Source organism: Miniopterus schreibersii, assembly GCF_964146895.1.
Source record: "Miniopterus schreibersii genome assembly, chromosome: 6".
NCBI lineage: Eukaryota > Metazoa > Chordata > Mammalia > Chiroptera > Miniopteridae > Miniopterus > Miniopterus schreibersii.
In genome coordinates, this window is record NC_138107.1 from 20,730,402 (window position 1) to 20,747,739 (window position 17,338).

At 46.0% G+C, this 17,338-nt stretch overlaps 1 protein-coding gene across 1 annotated transcript in view; it reads right to left on the reverse strand.

The window, feature by feature from the left end:
• Nucleotides 1-17,338, reverse strand: part of TRAM2 (translocation associated membrane protein 2) — a 69,332-nt gene that overhangs the window by 21,864 nt on the left and 30,130 nt on the right. Inside the window, exon 2 of the mRNA XM_081140854.1 lies at nt 6,860-6,923. Coding sequence (XP_080996980.1) covers nt 6,860-6,923 — 64 coding nt within the window. The remainder of the gene's footprint in view (nt 1-6,859; nt 6,924-17,338) is intronic.

The window sequence follows — 17,338 nt, forward strand, 5'->3', positions numbered from 1 at the left end:
GGCGCAGGTCATAGATGTCACCACCAGGCCTCTGGCCCGTCCCAGCACTTCGGTCTGGTTAACAATGAGCCACAGCAAACTCAGTGGTTCCCCTTCCTCAAATCTCTGGAAGTTTCATCCTGAATGGGATACAGTCTCTGGGCTGTAACAGGGAACTGGATAAAATCGAGTCTTGCGACCCCTTCTGAGGTGCTGGTTAGTCACTGTACTTTTCTGTACAATTGTTAAGACTTTAATAAGTGCTGTGATCTGAATGTTTGTGCTCCACCCCCCAAATTCACGTTGGAATCCTAGCGCCCAATGTAATGGTGTTAGAGGCAGGTCCTTTGGGAGGTGCTTAGGTCATAAGGGTGAGCCCTAATGAGTGGGATTAGTGCCTTATAAGAGACCCCACAGAGCTCCGTGGCCCCTTCCACCACGTGAGGATAGAACAAGATGTCTGTGATCTGAAAGAGAGCCCTTACCTAACCACGCTGGCACCCTGATCTCAGACTTCTAGCCTCCAGAACTTCAAGAAATCATTTTGTTGTTCATCAGCCATCCAGTCTGTGGCACTGTGTTATATATAGCAGCCTGAATGAACTAAGACAAGTAAGTATACTGAAAACAAAAAACATCAAGTCCAGAGCAGCTGTAAGTCCTGGATCAGAGGCTCCCACTCTTCCTCAGGGGCCCTCCAATAATGCCGGGGACACTGAGCTCTCTGCTTTCTCTTATTTGTACAGACAGGGCTTTAGGGCCAAAGGGGATCTTGGTGATCTTTGGCCTGAGGGACCAGGACAGAGCCAGGTCTCTGCCTTCCTAGTTGGGTTCCCCCTCTGCCCACCAGCCTTACTTGGCACACCTAACCTTCCCATAGCTTTCCTGGGCCCTGGTGCTGCCTGAGGTATGAGCACCCCAGCCCTCCTTCTGCCATTACTGGTGCATCCTTGGCATTGTCAATCAAATCTTCGCACCTCAGTTCCCTTGGCTGTGAAAGGACTGGGCCAGCCTACGTGAGTCTCAAGTCTCCTTCAGCTGGACAGGCCACAGGTCTGGGCTGGGTAGTGTGGTCTGTAATCAAGTAAGGCTTCTGTCGCCAGGGCCACTACTGCCCACCTGTCTCTTCCTTTTTTCATCCCTCACAAGCTCATCTTACAAAGAGGGGCTCAGTTGGATATGTGATGCCAGTCTTTCAAGTACGTGATACAAGCACAAGGCAAGACTAATTCCTGCCAGCCGGCACAGCGAACAAAACCACGCTCTGAGCCTCGGACAAAGGCCTTCGGCTGAGCAAGGCTTCAAAACCATCTGTGTGAGGTGGTTTTTACGGGGCAGTGTGTCTCATCCTAGAAGGGGCTGTGAGAACAAAGGCCAAGCTGCAAAATGTCACACAGCAGCTGGTGGTCATAAAACCAACTAGGACCAACAGGGCCAGGGATGGGTCCTTGTCACCTTTCATTCCTGTAAAACAAACCCCTCTGGAAGAGGTCTCCCACCTCCAGCAGTCAGCTGTAGGTGTGCAGCAGCAGGAGGCTCAGGAACACCAGAGCCACCATGATTCCTACCCACACTGCCTTGCAAACATGTCTGTGACTTCTGAGACAGCGGCAGCCCTGGCCTGAAACCACATGCACGCAGTGGAACCCCCCCCCCCCCTTCAGACCAAACACTTAGAGAGAAACCAAGATGCAAAGAGAACAGAAAGATGCAAATGAGTCACAGGATTCAGCGGGTTGCCCTGTCATACCTTTGGGGTTAGGAGGATGGGGCCATTTGAAAGCCTATTGCAGCTTTTTGCCCAGGAAGCTTAGAGCACGGCTTCTCAGACTTTAACCAGGAATCAGGCGAGGACTCATTAAAAGGAAAGTTCTGAATAGCAGGTATACGGTGGGGCCAGAGAGGCTGAGTTTCTAGTTCCCAGGGGATGCCAACAGTGTGGTCTGTGAACACTGTGAGTGGCAAGTGCCTGGGAGGCCTCCTAGGGGTTCCTGTCTTCAGGAAACACGGGTTGAGGCAGGGACCTGTCACCTTCAATTTTGCAGATGAGAGATGGAGACCCAGATGTTAAGTGCTTTGCCCAAGACAATTCAGCAAATCAGTGGCACAACGCCAAACAACCTTGTAAACACTTAGACTGCTCGAAGTCACCTGTTCTATATCAGAAGGGAAGCCAGAAGGCCTTGAGTCTGTCTGTGCTAAGAATCAAACCTCTAGTCTTTGCTGACCTTTTACAGTCTATAGGTTGCTTGCCATAATACCAGATGCTTTGTGGTATTTTAATCAGAAAGAAGACCCATATCTAATGGTAGCACCAGAAACCTGACATTTTCTTCCTCGCCAGAGCTGGGTAGGGTGTATGGTAGGCAGACAAAATACAGGACAGCCAGTTAAACTTCCATTTCACATAAAGAATAATTTTCTAGTGTAATTATGTCCCATGCATAACTTGAGATATACTTACAATAAAAGAAAGTATTTGTAGTTTATCTGAAATTCAAATTTAACTGCTTGTGATCTTGGCTTTTTATTTCCTAAGTCTGGCAACCTTAACAGGGCGGCAAGTGGGAATAAGAGTAGGGATTTGGTAACCAGGAACATTTCCTGCTTCATTGCTGTTGACCTTAAAGAAAACCACAAGGATGCTGGCGTGGCAGGCGCTCCACCAGGATGCACAGCTTACTGCAATGACTGTGCCCAGCAACTCTATTTTATGTGTGTGATTTTTTTAATTGATTTGAGAAAGGGAGAGAGAGAAATATCAATGTGAGAAATATCGATCAGCTGCCTCCCACATGTGATTGGGAGATTGAACCCACAACCTAGGTATGGGTCCTGATCGGGAATAGAACCCGCCACCTTTTGGAGTATGGGACGAACTCCAACCAACTGAGCCACACCAGTCAGGGCAGCCATGACCTCTTTTAGTTCATCTCTGAACAGAGCGTCATCTTCTTAACTAACTTACAAAGTGACAAAATCCTACATTTACATCTGGTGTTATAAGTTGAATTGTGTTCCCCAAAAATTCATATGTTGAATATCTAACCCCCGGCACTCCAGAATGTGACCTGATTTGGAAACAGGGGTGTTGCAGATGTAATCAGCTGAGATGAGGTCGTCGTGGAGCAGAATGGGTCCCTGGTCCAATATGACTGATGTCCTTGTATAAGGGGAAATTTGGACACAGAGACAGACATGCACACAAAGTGAAGGCCATGTGAGGATTGGCCTCATGCTGCATAGCCAAGGAAATACCAGAAGCTGGGACAGCGGCCGGCACAGACCCCTCCCTAAAGCCAAGCGTGGCCCTGCTGACTTTGATCCTGGACCTCCAGCCTTCAGAACTGTGAGATAATAAATTCCTGTAGTTTAAGCCACTCAGTGTGTGGTACTTTGGTGATGGCAGCCCTATAAACAAATGCAGGGAGCTGGGAAGAGAGCAGAGAAGGAGAGGGAACAAAACAAGCAAGAGAACTCGTCAGCACCACCGTTAGCTATTTTCCGTCGAACCTGAAAGCCTGGGCTGAGGGAAGTGGTAAGCCAAGGCACAAAAACACCACTCTACTAAAATTCAAGCTTTAAACATCAAGTTAACAAGTTACATGCTATATAAAGGAGAAACCTTAGAAACCAGAATTGAGCCCCGTTACACAAAGTACCTCCAGCCTTAAAGAGACTGGGGGGGTGGGGGGTTTAAAATCGCAACCTCAACAGACCAGTTATTGTGAACTGGTTTTTTCCCACGAGAAGTGTGCTTTCCTCCGGTACTTACAAACCAAACATTACTGGGTTGGTGATTAGAGAGCTCAAAACGAAATCAAGCAGGCTATTCTGATTTCATTGTCTCTTGCGATTACTTGCTTGTCATATTTCAAATAGCCCCAAATGTCAAGATTTAAACAAAAGATATGCTATTTGACAATACTTTATTCCTCCCTTTCTACAGTAACTGAAACCTCCTCAATTCAGTATGAATTTTAATGGACCTTCACCTTGACCCAGGCCTTGTTCCAACTGGGAGGAAGATTCAAAAGCCCTGCCCTAGAAAATGCCAAACCTAGCTGGCTCCAGCCACACTGGCCTTCATTTACTAAAAGTGCCACGCTGTTTGTTTCTCTCTTGAGGCCTTTGCACATGCTGATCCCTCTGCCTGGAATGTACTTTCTTCTACACAGTCCCCTCTCCCTATGCCCCCAACACAATTTCCTGCACACACGCAGCTCAAATATCAGCTTCTCAGAAACATCCTCTATCATCACCCTTTTATTTTTCCTGATCACGTAGCCTTGTATATTTCCTTCACCACCCTTATTGCAACTATAATTATTTATTGTTTGCTTGTTTATTATTGATCCTTCCCTAATCAAATGGTAAGCTCCGTGAGTCAGAGAGCAGCCATGTTTTATAAATTATACCCAGGGCCTGGTGCATGGGAGGCACACAAACATTTGTCTGGCTTGATCAATTAATTATTTAAAACAAATGAAGGCATGATATGATCAATACTGATCAAAACACAGTGGGATGCTCTCTATGCTCAGCGGCTCTGAGTTCAACCCTGGCCATACTGGCCATGCTTCTCATCCTGGCTGTGAAAGGGATGCTTTTAGAAATCTGCTGATTTCTCTAAGAAAGTTTTCTAACTTAAAAACTAACCCTCTGATCATGATCTGGCTTTAAAGATAGTCCCATCCTATAATAAAGGCTTGCCTGGTCACATGCACATCAGCTGCTCTGTCCCCGGGACATCGCTTTCTTGAGGTAAATTCATAAAGCTGTGTGGAGTCATGGTCTGGAATCCTATGTAAATTAACTTCAGGGAGAAATGTAATGAAAATACAGGTACTACATTTGATAGCTGAATATCTCTTTATAAATTAATAAATTGGCATTCTAACATTAAAAAAAAGAAAAGCCGATGTATTTTATATTTACAAAAAACTTAGAATTTAAGGGTCCTAAGAATTAGATGGCAGAGGGTATTTTGGCAGTACATATATAAAACCTTTAAATTTTGCATACTACTTGACTCAGAAATTCTAGTAATAGGAATTTATCCTAAGAAAATAATCACAAAAAATAAATGAAAAAAAAGGAAAGAAAATAATCATGAATACATGATGAATACATGCAAAAATTTAGCCACGAGAATTTTACTGTAGCACTGTTTACAATAAAAACTGGAAACTTCAATATCCAATAGTATGAGATGGAACAAATAACTTGTGGTAATCCCTATTAAGAAATACTTATAGCTTTTCAAAATGTCTTACTGAATGGAATAACAATTAATGACATGGAAAAAAGGTTAACCGCATGCTAACAGTAAAAGAAGTAGATTATGAATGTGAATTGCCTTTTTTGCTGGGTGGTAGGGTCATCTGTAATTTTGATCTATGTTTATCAGTATTTTATAAATTTTCTCTGAAAGACATGCAGCACTCATGTGAATGTATTTTGAAAAAGGTTTATTTAAAATTAAATTTTACGCAGTCACGAAAGGAAAACACTGTATGGTTCAACCTGCAGGAGGTACCTAGAATAGTCAAATTCATAGAGACAGAAAGTAGAGTGGTGGTTGTGGGGGGCTGGGGTGGGGGAGGAATTGTGAGTTATTATTTAACAGGAGCAGAGTTTCAGTTTTATAAGATTAAGAGTTCCAAAGATGGATAGTGGTGATAGCTGTAAAACAACATGAATGTACTTAATGCCACTGAACTGTATACTTAAAAATGGTTAAGATAGCCTAGCCAGGCATGGCTCAATGGTTTGGCATTGACCCAGGATCCAGGAGATCAAGGTTCAATTCCTGGTCAGGGCACATGCCCGGGATGCGGGCTCGATCCCCAGTCAGGGGTGCGTAGGAGGCAGCCGATCAATGACGACTCTCTCATCATTGATGTTTCAACTCTCTCTTTCCCTCTTCCTTCCTCTCTCTGAAATCAATAAAGGTATATATATTTTTAAAAATGGTTAAGATAGTAAATTTTACATTATCTTTATTTTACCATAATTTTAAAAATTTTAAAGTTTTAAATCAGTAAATCATAAGTTGAGCTAGGTCTAGAGGTGTCTTAGTCTCTAGGATTTTCAAGAGCTAGGAGTAGAGAAGCCTGGCTTTGACCATGGACAAAGTGGCACTGAGCAAGCAATCCACTGTGCCACCAGAGCACACATGCACCTTGGGATGGGCAGGCATCTGCCCAGCTTCCTGTCTACTGGCGCTGGCCATGGCACTTCCTATCTCTTTCATGAGGACGGGGTCTTTGCCCTCTCTTGCCAGCATCCCTTAGTCAACTCTCACAAGAAGGAACTGCTCTGGCTGCCCCAGAGCCTGGCTACAGCGACTGCAGGGTGCAGGCAAGTCCAGAAGAGATTCGCAGCTACATCCTCTGTAGGCCATGAATTAAGGGATTTGCCCCCAAAGTTCCTCATCTAGTCACTGGTGGAGTCAGGCAAAGAAAGGAATGTCACCATAATGTCACCATAATGACAACTCACCTCTCTACAACAGAATGAGGACAGAACATTACATTCAGCCAACAAACATTCCTTATTCGCCAAGGGGGTGAATGCAGTGAGAAAGAGGAGCGTGCCTGATTGCCAGTGCTAGGACCTGAGCACCCCACGCCTGCAGAGCCGTGGCCGACAGTTGAATGTGACCTACAGCTGTCATTTTAAACACCTTGCTGACCGGGCACGACAGAAAAGTAGCCACCTCACGGGAGAACTCTGGCTTGAAATAGCCCGTCGGCAAGGGATGTTGGATTCTAAGTTTCACAGTCTGAAAGGACCACACGTGTGCACAGGGAAAGGAAGTTATGCGAGTCCTCAGCGTTCACAGGGCCAGGGAAAGAGAGACCAGTGCTCTGCTTACCTGCTGTAGGCACGCTGACGTTATACTGAGGTAAAATAAATAGGAAGGCCGTCTTGGCAGTGACCTGTAAAATAAAGAAAAGGAGTTCCAATTTAGCCTCTTGGTCACATCTAAAGAATCAAGTGGAGCCTGCCCCCAGCCCCCAGGGCCCACCCCTTTTCCATCTCAGCTCACAGGCGTCTCCAATGAAGGGTTTTACCTAGTGCCCAGTGAGCTGGCTGTTTACCTCTTCCATTTAACGACCTCTCTCCCAACACCTGCCCTAAAAACAAAACCACCCTGGGCCCTGCACGGTACCTAGACTTGTACTCACTGCAGATGGAATAAAATAAGCTGTGCTTAGTTAGCCGAGAGCTCACAAACTAAGGGTACAAATTTCTCTGCCATTCATTCGTTCGTTCGTTCGTTCGTTCAGTTTAGATACCAAGCATTGAAAGTGGAAACTAACAGATGATGAGGTTCCAGCCTCTGGAAACCTAGGACCTAGCTGAGGCTCCCCCAAGCATGTTGGTTAACTACACAGTGGACAACAGCCCCAAAGTCTAAACCTGAGCTTCAGAAACGGAGAATTCCAGCTGCTAATATCACATCTACCCTACTATGGGCATGGGGCAAGGCATAACACCCCACACTGCTGGCCTATTTATTTCAAAAGCTGCCTTTAAAATCTTAGTTGTGTTGTGGGGGGATAAAACCCCACAACAACTGTGGTTGCCACCTGGCAAATCCATACTCTGGCAATCTGGCCTGTAAGGGAGAGATTACAAAATGTGGGGATTCGAAGCTTGGACTCAAGAGCCAGCTGCCTGGGCTCCAATCTGCCCCTGCCATTTGCTGGTTGTGTGACTACGAGCAAATCATCTGACACCTCGAGCCTCACTTTCCCTGTCTGTAAGATCAAGGATATCTGTAGTACCCTGGCTGGTCTGGGTGACACTGTCTAAAGCTCCCCAGATGTTTCTGATGTGCAGCTGAGGCTGAGAAGCACCACCCATACTGTTCTAGAGCATGTGGGAGGCCAGGGGAGGAGGCGAGATCCAGGCTGTTCCAGGAGGCCTCTGGAGCCACCTCATCAATAAAGCGTTACTGCTTCTCCTCTAAACAAAAGTGTTTAAAGGGCGCACTGTGGGTGTGCGGGAAACACTGGGTGTAGCAAAAGCAGCTTGGGAACCAGGAATGATGCATCCCAGCCCCTCAGATGCGTCACTGGGACTCCTGGCTGCCCGGAGGCAGGTTACTGTCCTTGGCCTTCTCTGTTCATTGAAGAGCAAGTCTCTCCCCACCAACCAGACCCAATTCTCTCCAGGGTGTCATTTGCTCTTTGTGCACAGTGAGGCACCAGCCTCCTCCTGTGGGCTATTGTCGCAGACATGTTCTGTCAAGCTCTCCGAGAAAAGTCCAATGAGACTAGGTGTGAGAAGGCACCTTGGAAAACACAAAGCCCTATCCGAATACACAGGTGTTTCCTAACCCCACCCCAAATCTCACTACTGTTTTCCCAGGACCTTCCTCGGTGCTACTGACCTCCCTTCCAGTCCAAGCACCTCTACTTCCACAAAATGGTACTCTATTTCCACAAAAATGTGCTACTCACTTCTTTCTTTTGGGGGGTTTAGTCCCCTTCACTTTGTATCCTGCCCCCCAAAAACCCTACAGATCAGAACCTCACTCATCCTTCATAACCCAGCTCAACTGCAACCCCTGGAAGCCTTCCCCACTTCCTGACAGGGTAAGTCTTTTCCTCAGGAAGTGCTCTGTAGTGTACCCCACTGTGCCATCACCTCCTGCACTCCTGTATCCTCTCCTCAGGTGGCACTCCTCGGGGCAGGGGCTGTGCCATCTCACCTGTCCTCATACCCTCTCGAGTTAACTAACCACATGCACACAGTAGGTGCTCAGTTAGTGCTCCCTGGATAGGATGAAAAATCAAAAGCTGAGACTACGCTCGCTTCACTCAACTATATTTGTGCCCTGGTGCTGTGACTCAAGCTGGCTTTGGTCGCCCTTCACCCACAGCCTTCTCCTGGAGAGCCGTGTAGCTGCTAAACACCTGAGCCTCGCCGCCTCTGCCACCCCAACCGTGTGGTCTCCCTCCGCCCGCACTCTGCTCGCACTGGTCACCCCTGGCCTGACCACCTGCCCAAGCTGTCTGCTAGGACTCCGTGGAGGGTAACCCCGGTCTCCTCAGGCTGAAACCCTGGTGAGGGACGATCAGAGGAAGCTGGACAGAATGAGAGAAAGGAGGAAGAGAGGAGAAAGGCAAGCAGGTGGGCAGGAGGAAGATATTTACCTAACACTATACCATGCCCTACGCACAAATCTGTTTCACTCAGGAAAGTCACTCATCTTTGAAGTTCATGGAGCAGAGTGAAGTGGACCTGTGGGGTTTTGCTGACCAGCATCCATCCCCCCTTCCTAATGGCACCGGGATTTCCTGAGGAAACACCTCACCCCAGCTGTGAGAATGGGGAGGTGTGGGGGCCACTCTGGTGACCACCTTTTTCAAGAAAAGAGAAAGGGCAGACCCTCTCCCCAGGACAGTAGACCAGCCAATGAGACACCTCTCCTGGGCTCTGAACCTTGGGCAGGAATGAAGAAAGAGCTGGTCAGTGTCGTGTGCCTACCCAGATTGTTCTGCTGTGGCTCCCACAGCCGTGCCTCTGGAGTGCCCCAGGCCCCCATCAACCGCGCAAACCCCCCAGAGAGCTTCCTTAGGCTGACCAGAGTCCATTTCTATGACACATTATAATTCCATGTGTAGAGAGCTGGAGTTCAACCCTGATTGCACATTTGAGTCCCTGGGGCAGCTTTTAAGAACTCTACGCCTGGGACACCCCCAACCAATTAAGCCTGACCCTTTGGGGCATCAGCATGTCGGCCAGCTCCCAGAGCACTCTACTCTAATGTGCAGCCAAGTCTGAGAGGCACACACGCAGAGCCCGTCCCTCTCACCCCTCAGAGCAGGCCTCTCTGTCCAGTCTCTGTCTCAGAACCTTTCTATGTTCCTCATAGAATTTATTTATGTTTTAAGTAAATTTTTATTTCATCTTCAAAAGAAACACACATCCTTTTAAAAAGTAAAACAATGCAGCCCTGGCTGCATGGCTGTGGGTTAGAGTGTCATCCCATACACCAAAAGGTTGTCAGTTGTATTCCTGGTTGGGGCACATACCTAGGTTGCGGGTTCAATCCCCAGATAGGGCACACAACGATCGATGTTTCTAAAATCAATACTCCTCTCTCTCTCTCTCTCTCTAAAATCAATGAAAATACATCCTCAGGTGAGGATTAAAAAAACAAAAAGTTAAACAATTCAAAAATATGTAAAGAAAAAACCTAATCTTCACTCTATGTTCTTCGTTTTCCTTCCTTTTCCCAGCCCATATTCATGCCTCCCTCCACACGTTTGGGGCTAATTCTCTGGGAGCTTTTTCCATGCATTTATCCATTTGGGATTTATTTCATTATACTTTGACATCACAGCTTGAACTGTGACTACACAACTTGACCCAAGAGATTAAAGACTAAAAACAATTTTACAGAGCTACAACTTGTTAAATAATATTTAAATCACTTTTTTAGCTCTGTGAATCAAATGGTTGTTGCAGAATCATAGAGACCCAGGTAAAAATCTATCCAACATACATGACAGTATTCGAAGTATAGTTACATGGAAAATGCATAGGCCCACCTTTTGTTTACTGGGTGACCACTTACTTACAACATATAAGTAAGTGGTTATATAATTAAATCTTCCTCATACATACTAGTGCTTTTCATCAACATCTCCCACAGGGGTACCCTGAATGCTTAATACTGAAAAGCTCAGCCAAATAGAACAGGCCCTCTGTGAGAATGTTAAACCCACTTTTTCTTTAAAGGAAGACAGACATTTGTCATATGGGCTGTACACACATTCTTGCCACAGTCCTGCACAGACAGCCAGTTCTTGATATTCACAGTAGTTCCGTTCTATGAAGTCACTGTGAAGACTAAATTAGCAAACGCTGCACCATTGCTCCTAGGGGAAAGACAGGGTTGGGTTCCTACCAGTCTCTGTTCACAACACTTCCACCAACGGATCAATGCATAACTTTGCTTTGTGTGTGTTTCTGTTTTAAGAAGCTGTATTGAATAGATACTGTTGAAGTGTGAACACCAACAGCGCCTTAAGTCATGTATGCTCTCTGTAAGGCACATAACAGCCGTGTATTTAGGAACACGAGACAGCACGTCAGTACCACATGTGAGGGCCATTTTAAACAGCAAAATAACCAATAAAAAGCACAAAAATACAAACAAACAAAGTGGCACTAAATAGATGGTAAAAAGGACACTTGCTTACAGGAGAGCTGAGACAAGAAGGCAGAGCGTCATCTTCTTGGACCTCAGCTGGGACAGCGTGTATCGGGTGACTCAAATTTTCACTGTTCTGTGTGTGTCCATGAGGGACCCAAAATCACTGGGAGTGTTGATTTTGGGGTTACAAATAAATTTTAGTGCAGAGGAGCACTGGGAGGTACACCATCTGTGAAGAATGAGGACTGACTGCGTTGGAGCCAGCTCCACCAGGGCCAAGGTTTCTTCCATTTTAAACCTTTATTGTGGTACAATTTACACACCATAAAATTTACCCATTGTGAGTATACAGCTTTATGGGGTTTACCCTCACTTGTTTTAAATTCTCCCTTCACTAGAATGTAAGTTCTAGGAAAACAGGAATCTTACTTGCCTTCATTATCTTTAATCCACAGCCTGAAACAGGGCCTAGACCATGGCCGGCACTCAGCAAGCACTTGTTAAATGAATAGAGCGATTAAGCAGGATGGTGCTCATTTAGCTGACCCTCAGCCTGTCACTGGCCCACATTTATACACCGGTGCATGCCCCCCCCCCCCCACTGGGCTCCATACCTGTGTTGAGTATGTAGTAGGTATCTCAATAATATGTGTGTTTATTTAAAATTTTTTTAAATCCTCACCCAAGGATGATATGTTTTTATTGGTTTGAGAGAGAGAGAGGTAGAGAGAGAGAGAGAGAAACATCAATCGGCTGCCTCCCCTATGAGCCTCGACGGGTGAACTGAACAGGGAACCTAGGTATGTGCCCTGACAGGGAACTGAACCCACAACCTTTTGGTGCATGGGATGACACTCCAACCAACTGAGCCAACCAGCCAGGGTTGAACAGTACATATGTGATCAACTAATACTGCAAGCAGCTACAGTATTTAGTCATCACAGATGAATGGTTAACAAATGTTTTCTTAACATGATTCTGAGAGAAGAGGATCTAGGAATCTGATTAAGGCAAAAGTACTAGATTCCAGTATTTTTCCAGCCCTACCCCCCAGCAGTAGCAACAGAAACCATTCCAAACCATGCATCTTCCTTTGTTGGCAGGCATGCCCACACCCACTTTTCCATGTCTCAGAGCAAGATGCTGTCAGTTCCCCTATTTTATACATGAAGCTAAACCTGGGACACAGAGAGGTACGCTGGCCTCCCAAGACCTCACAGTCTTACAATATTCGACTTTATTTTTTTTAAGTTTATTCCAAAAACAAACAAAGGATACAGAAAATACGGCACATAAGATAGAACGGCAAAATAAAAAAGAGGCAGGAAAGGACCAAAATATATATATGAAGGCAAAGAGAAGACGCAAGGAATGAGACTGATCCACAGAAATGCATTCCAGAGAGTCCTACTCATTGGCTAACGGGGGCCAGAAAACTGGCTCTAAGGAGGAAGGAGTGATCAGTTCCCAGATTCACTACCTCCACTAATTAAAAAAACCCAAAAAGACTATCGGAAAAAGCAACTCTACTTCTCCAGCATAAAAACCACTCTCTGTGCTTTGAAAGGCCCTTTGAACTCCAAAAATTCACTCCATAACCTTCTCCCAACCTCAGACCAGAAACAAAGCACCGAACAAGGTCCTCTCTGCACGCACTGAGGGCTGAGAAACAGGAACCTATTAAAAATGTCATTCCAGTTATTTCCCACCCCTCTAAGGCTGTTTATAGGAAACATTATTGAGTTTAATAGTATTTTAAATGCCAGGCTCAGTGGGTGAAAGGTTAAAAGTGACAATGTGCTAATACACTAACGCAAAGGGAGAACACTAAATCATGTAGGAGGGGCCTCTCTCTTTCTCACATACATACACACACACACACACAGCTTCACTGAACTTGTAACTAAAACAAGGCACCAAGCACAAAAGGAGTGACACTGAGTATGCTTGTGTAGCCATAACAAAACCCAAACCGTTCCACATGCCGTGTTCTATTAGGGACACATGAACCTGAGCTCTGGGCGACAGGAGACCAAGGACGCCAGTGAAACAGCTGCTTTCAGCAAAGCGTCGTGAACTTGGACTCCAGTCCCAGTTCAGCGGCAGGGCAGCTGGGTGACCTCAGGCAATGTATTTTACCTCTCTGGACAGTTTTTCATCCATTAACAACGACAATCACGGCAGTCAATGTTATCAAGTGCTCACGCAGTGCCAGGCATGGCTCTAAGTGCTTTATATAAATTATCTCGTGTAGCTCTCACAGTGACTCTACAGGGTAGACACTAATAATATCCCCACTACAGATACAGTGGAAGGACAAGGTCAGCTGAGGTGGTGAGAATGAATGTCCTTAAAGGTCCTCTTCAGCCTCTATGCAAAAGGCTCTCCTTTTGTGATTCCATTTATTTGTCAACACCTAAAACACAGCCTCACTCAGAGGTCTTCCCAACAGTTTAACCTCTATTACTGCTTCTCCACCTTGTGAAGACGAGGTCTGGGTGTCAGCTACATCTGACAGACTGAGAAAGTAAGTTGACCGCCCAAGTTAGCCAGCCTGCCACCCATGGACACTGGGCACACCTAGGGCTCCAAATGCCCCATCTGCTCTCTCTTCACTGCAAGCTGATACCTGGGCACCAAAGAGAAGAGACAAGAACTGCCATGAAGGCAGTCCCATCGCTTTCCCATTGAATTGAGGTCACATTCAATGCTTTGGTCTGGTTTATTTATTTCCTGGCAGACAGAGCCACACTCTGGCACTTGGGAGGGGCTGTGTTGGCAGACAGGCCATAGAGAACAGGGTAGAATACGAGCCCTTGCTTTCACAGGAGCGACTCTGCTTCAAGCCACATCTGTCCCGTGAACAGGACCTAAGGGCCGAAACACAGTGAGCAGCATGTGAGCACCAGACCCCCTTGGCTGACAGCGAGGACGCCGCTGCCTTCTCCCCTAGAAGCCCAGGCAGAGCCCAGGGAAGGCTCCTCTCCCGCTCAGCCTGTTCGCAGGAACCAGCAGTCTCGACTGCCGCTTCCCCCAAATTGATTTTGCATCTTCCTGCTGAGGTGGTGGATAGGAAAATTCCAGTCAGACAGGAAAACATTTGAAAGTTACGCCCAACTGGTGGGGAAGTGTTTTTCCTCCTTTTTTTAATAGAAGAGTCTTCGAGCCCTTCTTTCCTGAGGTTCTTGCTTCCTGAGAAGCCCAGGAGTCAGCTTGTCCGCTGCGCGAGTGTGTCTATGGCCAGGACTTGATGTACATGGTCTGCAGCCCCTCTATCACTCAACAAAAGGCAGACACAGCTGAAACAAAGATGCTTTTCACTCTTGCTGTCTGCAGTCCTCCGTTCGGGGTGACCAGAAGCTGCTGGGAGGGCCGAGTGCCTGAAACCAGGGGTTGAGTTCTGACAGTACCTTTCTGTGCGGCTTTCAGCAACGCCTGGAGATTCTGGTTTGCTCACGCGAAAAACTCCCTTGACATGAGAACGAAGCAAAGCTAAATAGATTCTCTACAAGCCCATGTCCACAATACTGAATAGACTCACTATTAACGCCACGGTCATCGTTTTACGTGAGATTAAAAAGTGACAACATGTATTTATGAGAAAAACCCGCAATCGGAATAGCCATAGTAAAATATTACTTGCTTTATTACATTCATCAGTCCCAACGTCTAAACTGTATCTTGAGATGAAGAGAAATTTAGAGTCATGTATAGAGTTTTGAACATCTTTGAACTTGGGCTTTAAAGATACATATGAAGGTTGAACTTGCCATGCTAGTCATCCTCAAATTGGGAGGTTAATGAGGTACCGAAAAGCAGGAGGTGGCCCAGGACAGCCCTTCCCCACTTCCTACTTATCCACACTTATTTATAACTTAAGACTGCATATTTATGCAATCTATACTTGCACAGAGTGAACTTGACTTACTATGTGCCTTACAGACAACTTCAGATAAAATATATATATTCTCATGAAATATACTTATTCTCTGAAGGACTTAATATATATACCTTCATCTTCTCCCTCAAAAAAGTAGCCATGGATCAATATATCTAATACCCTTATTGATTATATACTTCACTCTTCTTCACCTCCCCTCAATAGTTTTCCCCTTATTTGGATAGCACAGCATACTCATAAACCATTCCTCATGGAAGCTAATAACGAAATAAAATTAAAGAAGTGCTCACACAAAATAACTGTTAAGACTATCGGTGTTTTTAAAATGTATTTCTCCTGCACCACATGGCAGAGTTCAGAGTACTGGTTGCTTTGTGGATATTCGTAAAACACGCACATTGGTCAGGCCAAATTATTTTTATTTTTGGTGAAAGCCACCTGTTCAGACGCAATATCTTAAAAATAAATTAAAAATAAAAAAACAGAACAAAAGGAAGGTTTTCTATATGTAGAGTTTTACTTTGCAAGTGACTTTTGGAGAGTTAAGATTAAAATTAGGTAACATTTTAGACTTGATTTCAGAAAAGGAACCACTGCACCAATATATCCCAGTTATCTTGGCTGCTGGTTTTAAAGAAGCTTTAGCTCCATAAGGCAAGAAACACAAAGAGAGGGGGGAACTTAATCATCACAGATGTGCCTATGATGGCCAGTCACTAATCATCAGCTGTCGGCAAGAGTGGGAGCCAGGGCCCAAGGAACTTATGGCATGTCCTGGTATTTGGGGAAATGAGAGAATTATTCAGGGTTCAGAAGACCCAGGGAAGCTGGACCAGGAGGGTGCATTTGCCTTAATTTGCTTGTTTACACTTAGGGAAGGAAGGAGTAGGCAGACAGTGATCTACTGCAACCACTTTTAATTATTCTCTACCATCTGGAAAGTTTCCTACTCAAAACATCAGCATGGCCATCCCCACGCTTTGACTGAAGACCCAGACATGTGGACTAGAGCTTGCTGGAAAAATGAACTTTGAGTTCACAGAGTCGGAGCAAAGCGAAGCCTCCTCCGGAGGCCATAAACCAGGTCTGTTTGCACAGGGAGCCTTCAGATCCCTCTGGGTGTTTGTGTCAGGCCATGCAGAGAGAGGCCCTAACCTAGGTGTCCACCTCCACCCATATTTAAACTGCGCAAACAGAGCTGGAAGGCAAATAAGAGTGTTTTGAAAATAAGCCATTCTGTAGGAATTTTAGACGTGTGAGCTCTGTTGTCCCCCTTTCTACACACCCCTACTCCATTGAAGGGTGTTAATGAAAGAGATCAGGTGGTGGGTCCCAGTGAACTGACCACTGTGGTGCCATCCTAGTACCACTAAGAGCCTTCCTCTTCCACATGGACACAGCAGGAAGGGCTGTCAGGCCCAGGAGCACTGCTATGTGCATCTTGAGTCTGACTCATCTTTATTTCCTGCCACCCTGCATTACAACAATGCATCCTGCTCCCCAGGGCTGGGCGTCAGAGCCCCATTCTGGGCTGGCATCGGGACCAGGCTGCAGGAGTCCACAAAGATATGCCACGGATCACCTCCATGAGGGTGCCTGAGAAGCAGAACTTGATGGCGATGATTTGGTTCAGCTGAATGAAATCAAGGCCAGGGAGGTTAATGAAAAGCACCCAGCACTCAAATACCCCTGTTCGTCTGCACGTAATATTCACAGGGGAATATTCCAAATCATCTTCAAAGTGGAGAAGGAAAGTAACAACACAAAAGGCAAGAGCTGCCAGAAAAATGCGCTACAGATAAACAGAAAACAAAATTCCAGCCCCAAAGGCATGGCCTGAGGCAAACGCGACCCACTCTCTGCCACAAACCAGTCCCTCCACACCCGAAACTGAGTAAACAAAGTCTAGTCAGTCAGATGTCGAAATCTGTTAAACGCCGTATTCCAAGACCTCTCTCTCTCTTTCCCTCCACACACACACACACACACACACACACACACACACACACACACAATAGCAATACACATCACTACGAAGTTTTCATTTTTAAACACCATGTAAAAATGCAAGGTGCTTCTGTCAGCCTCTCAACACCCCAGGAGGCTGGATGTGACCTCACACAGGGGAAAACCAAACTTCAGGGCTGACCGCAGTCTGAACCCACGGCTAGTACTCAGAGGCTGATGGGAGTGTCAACGTGCAACAACCCACTTGCTGATGATCCGGGAGTCAGAGCAAGAGCCTGGGGGCCAGGTGTCCTCCACCCTAGGCCTGCTGG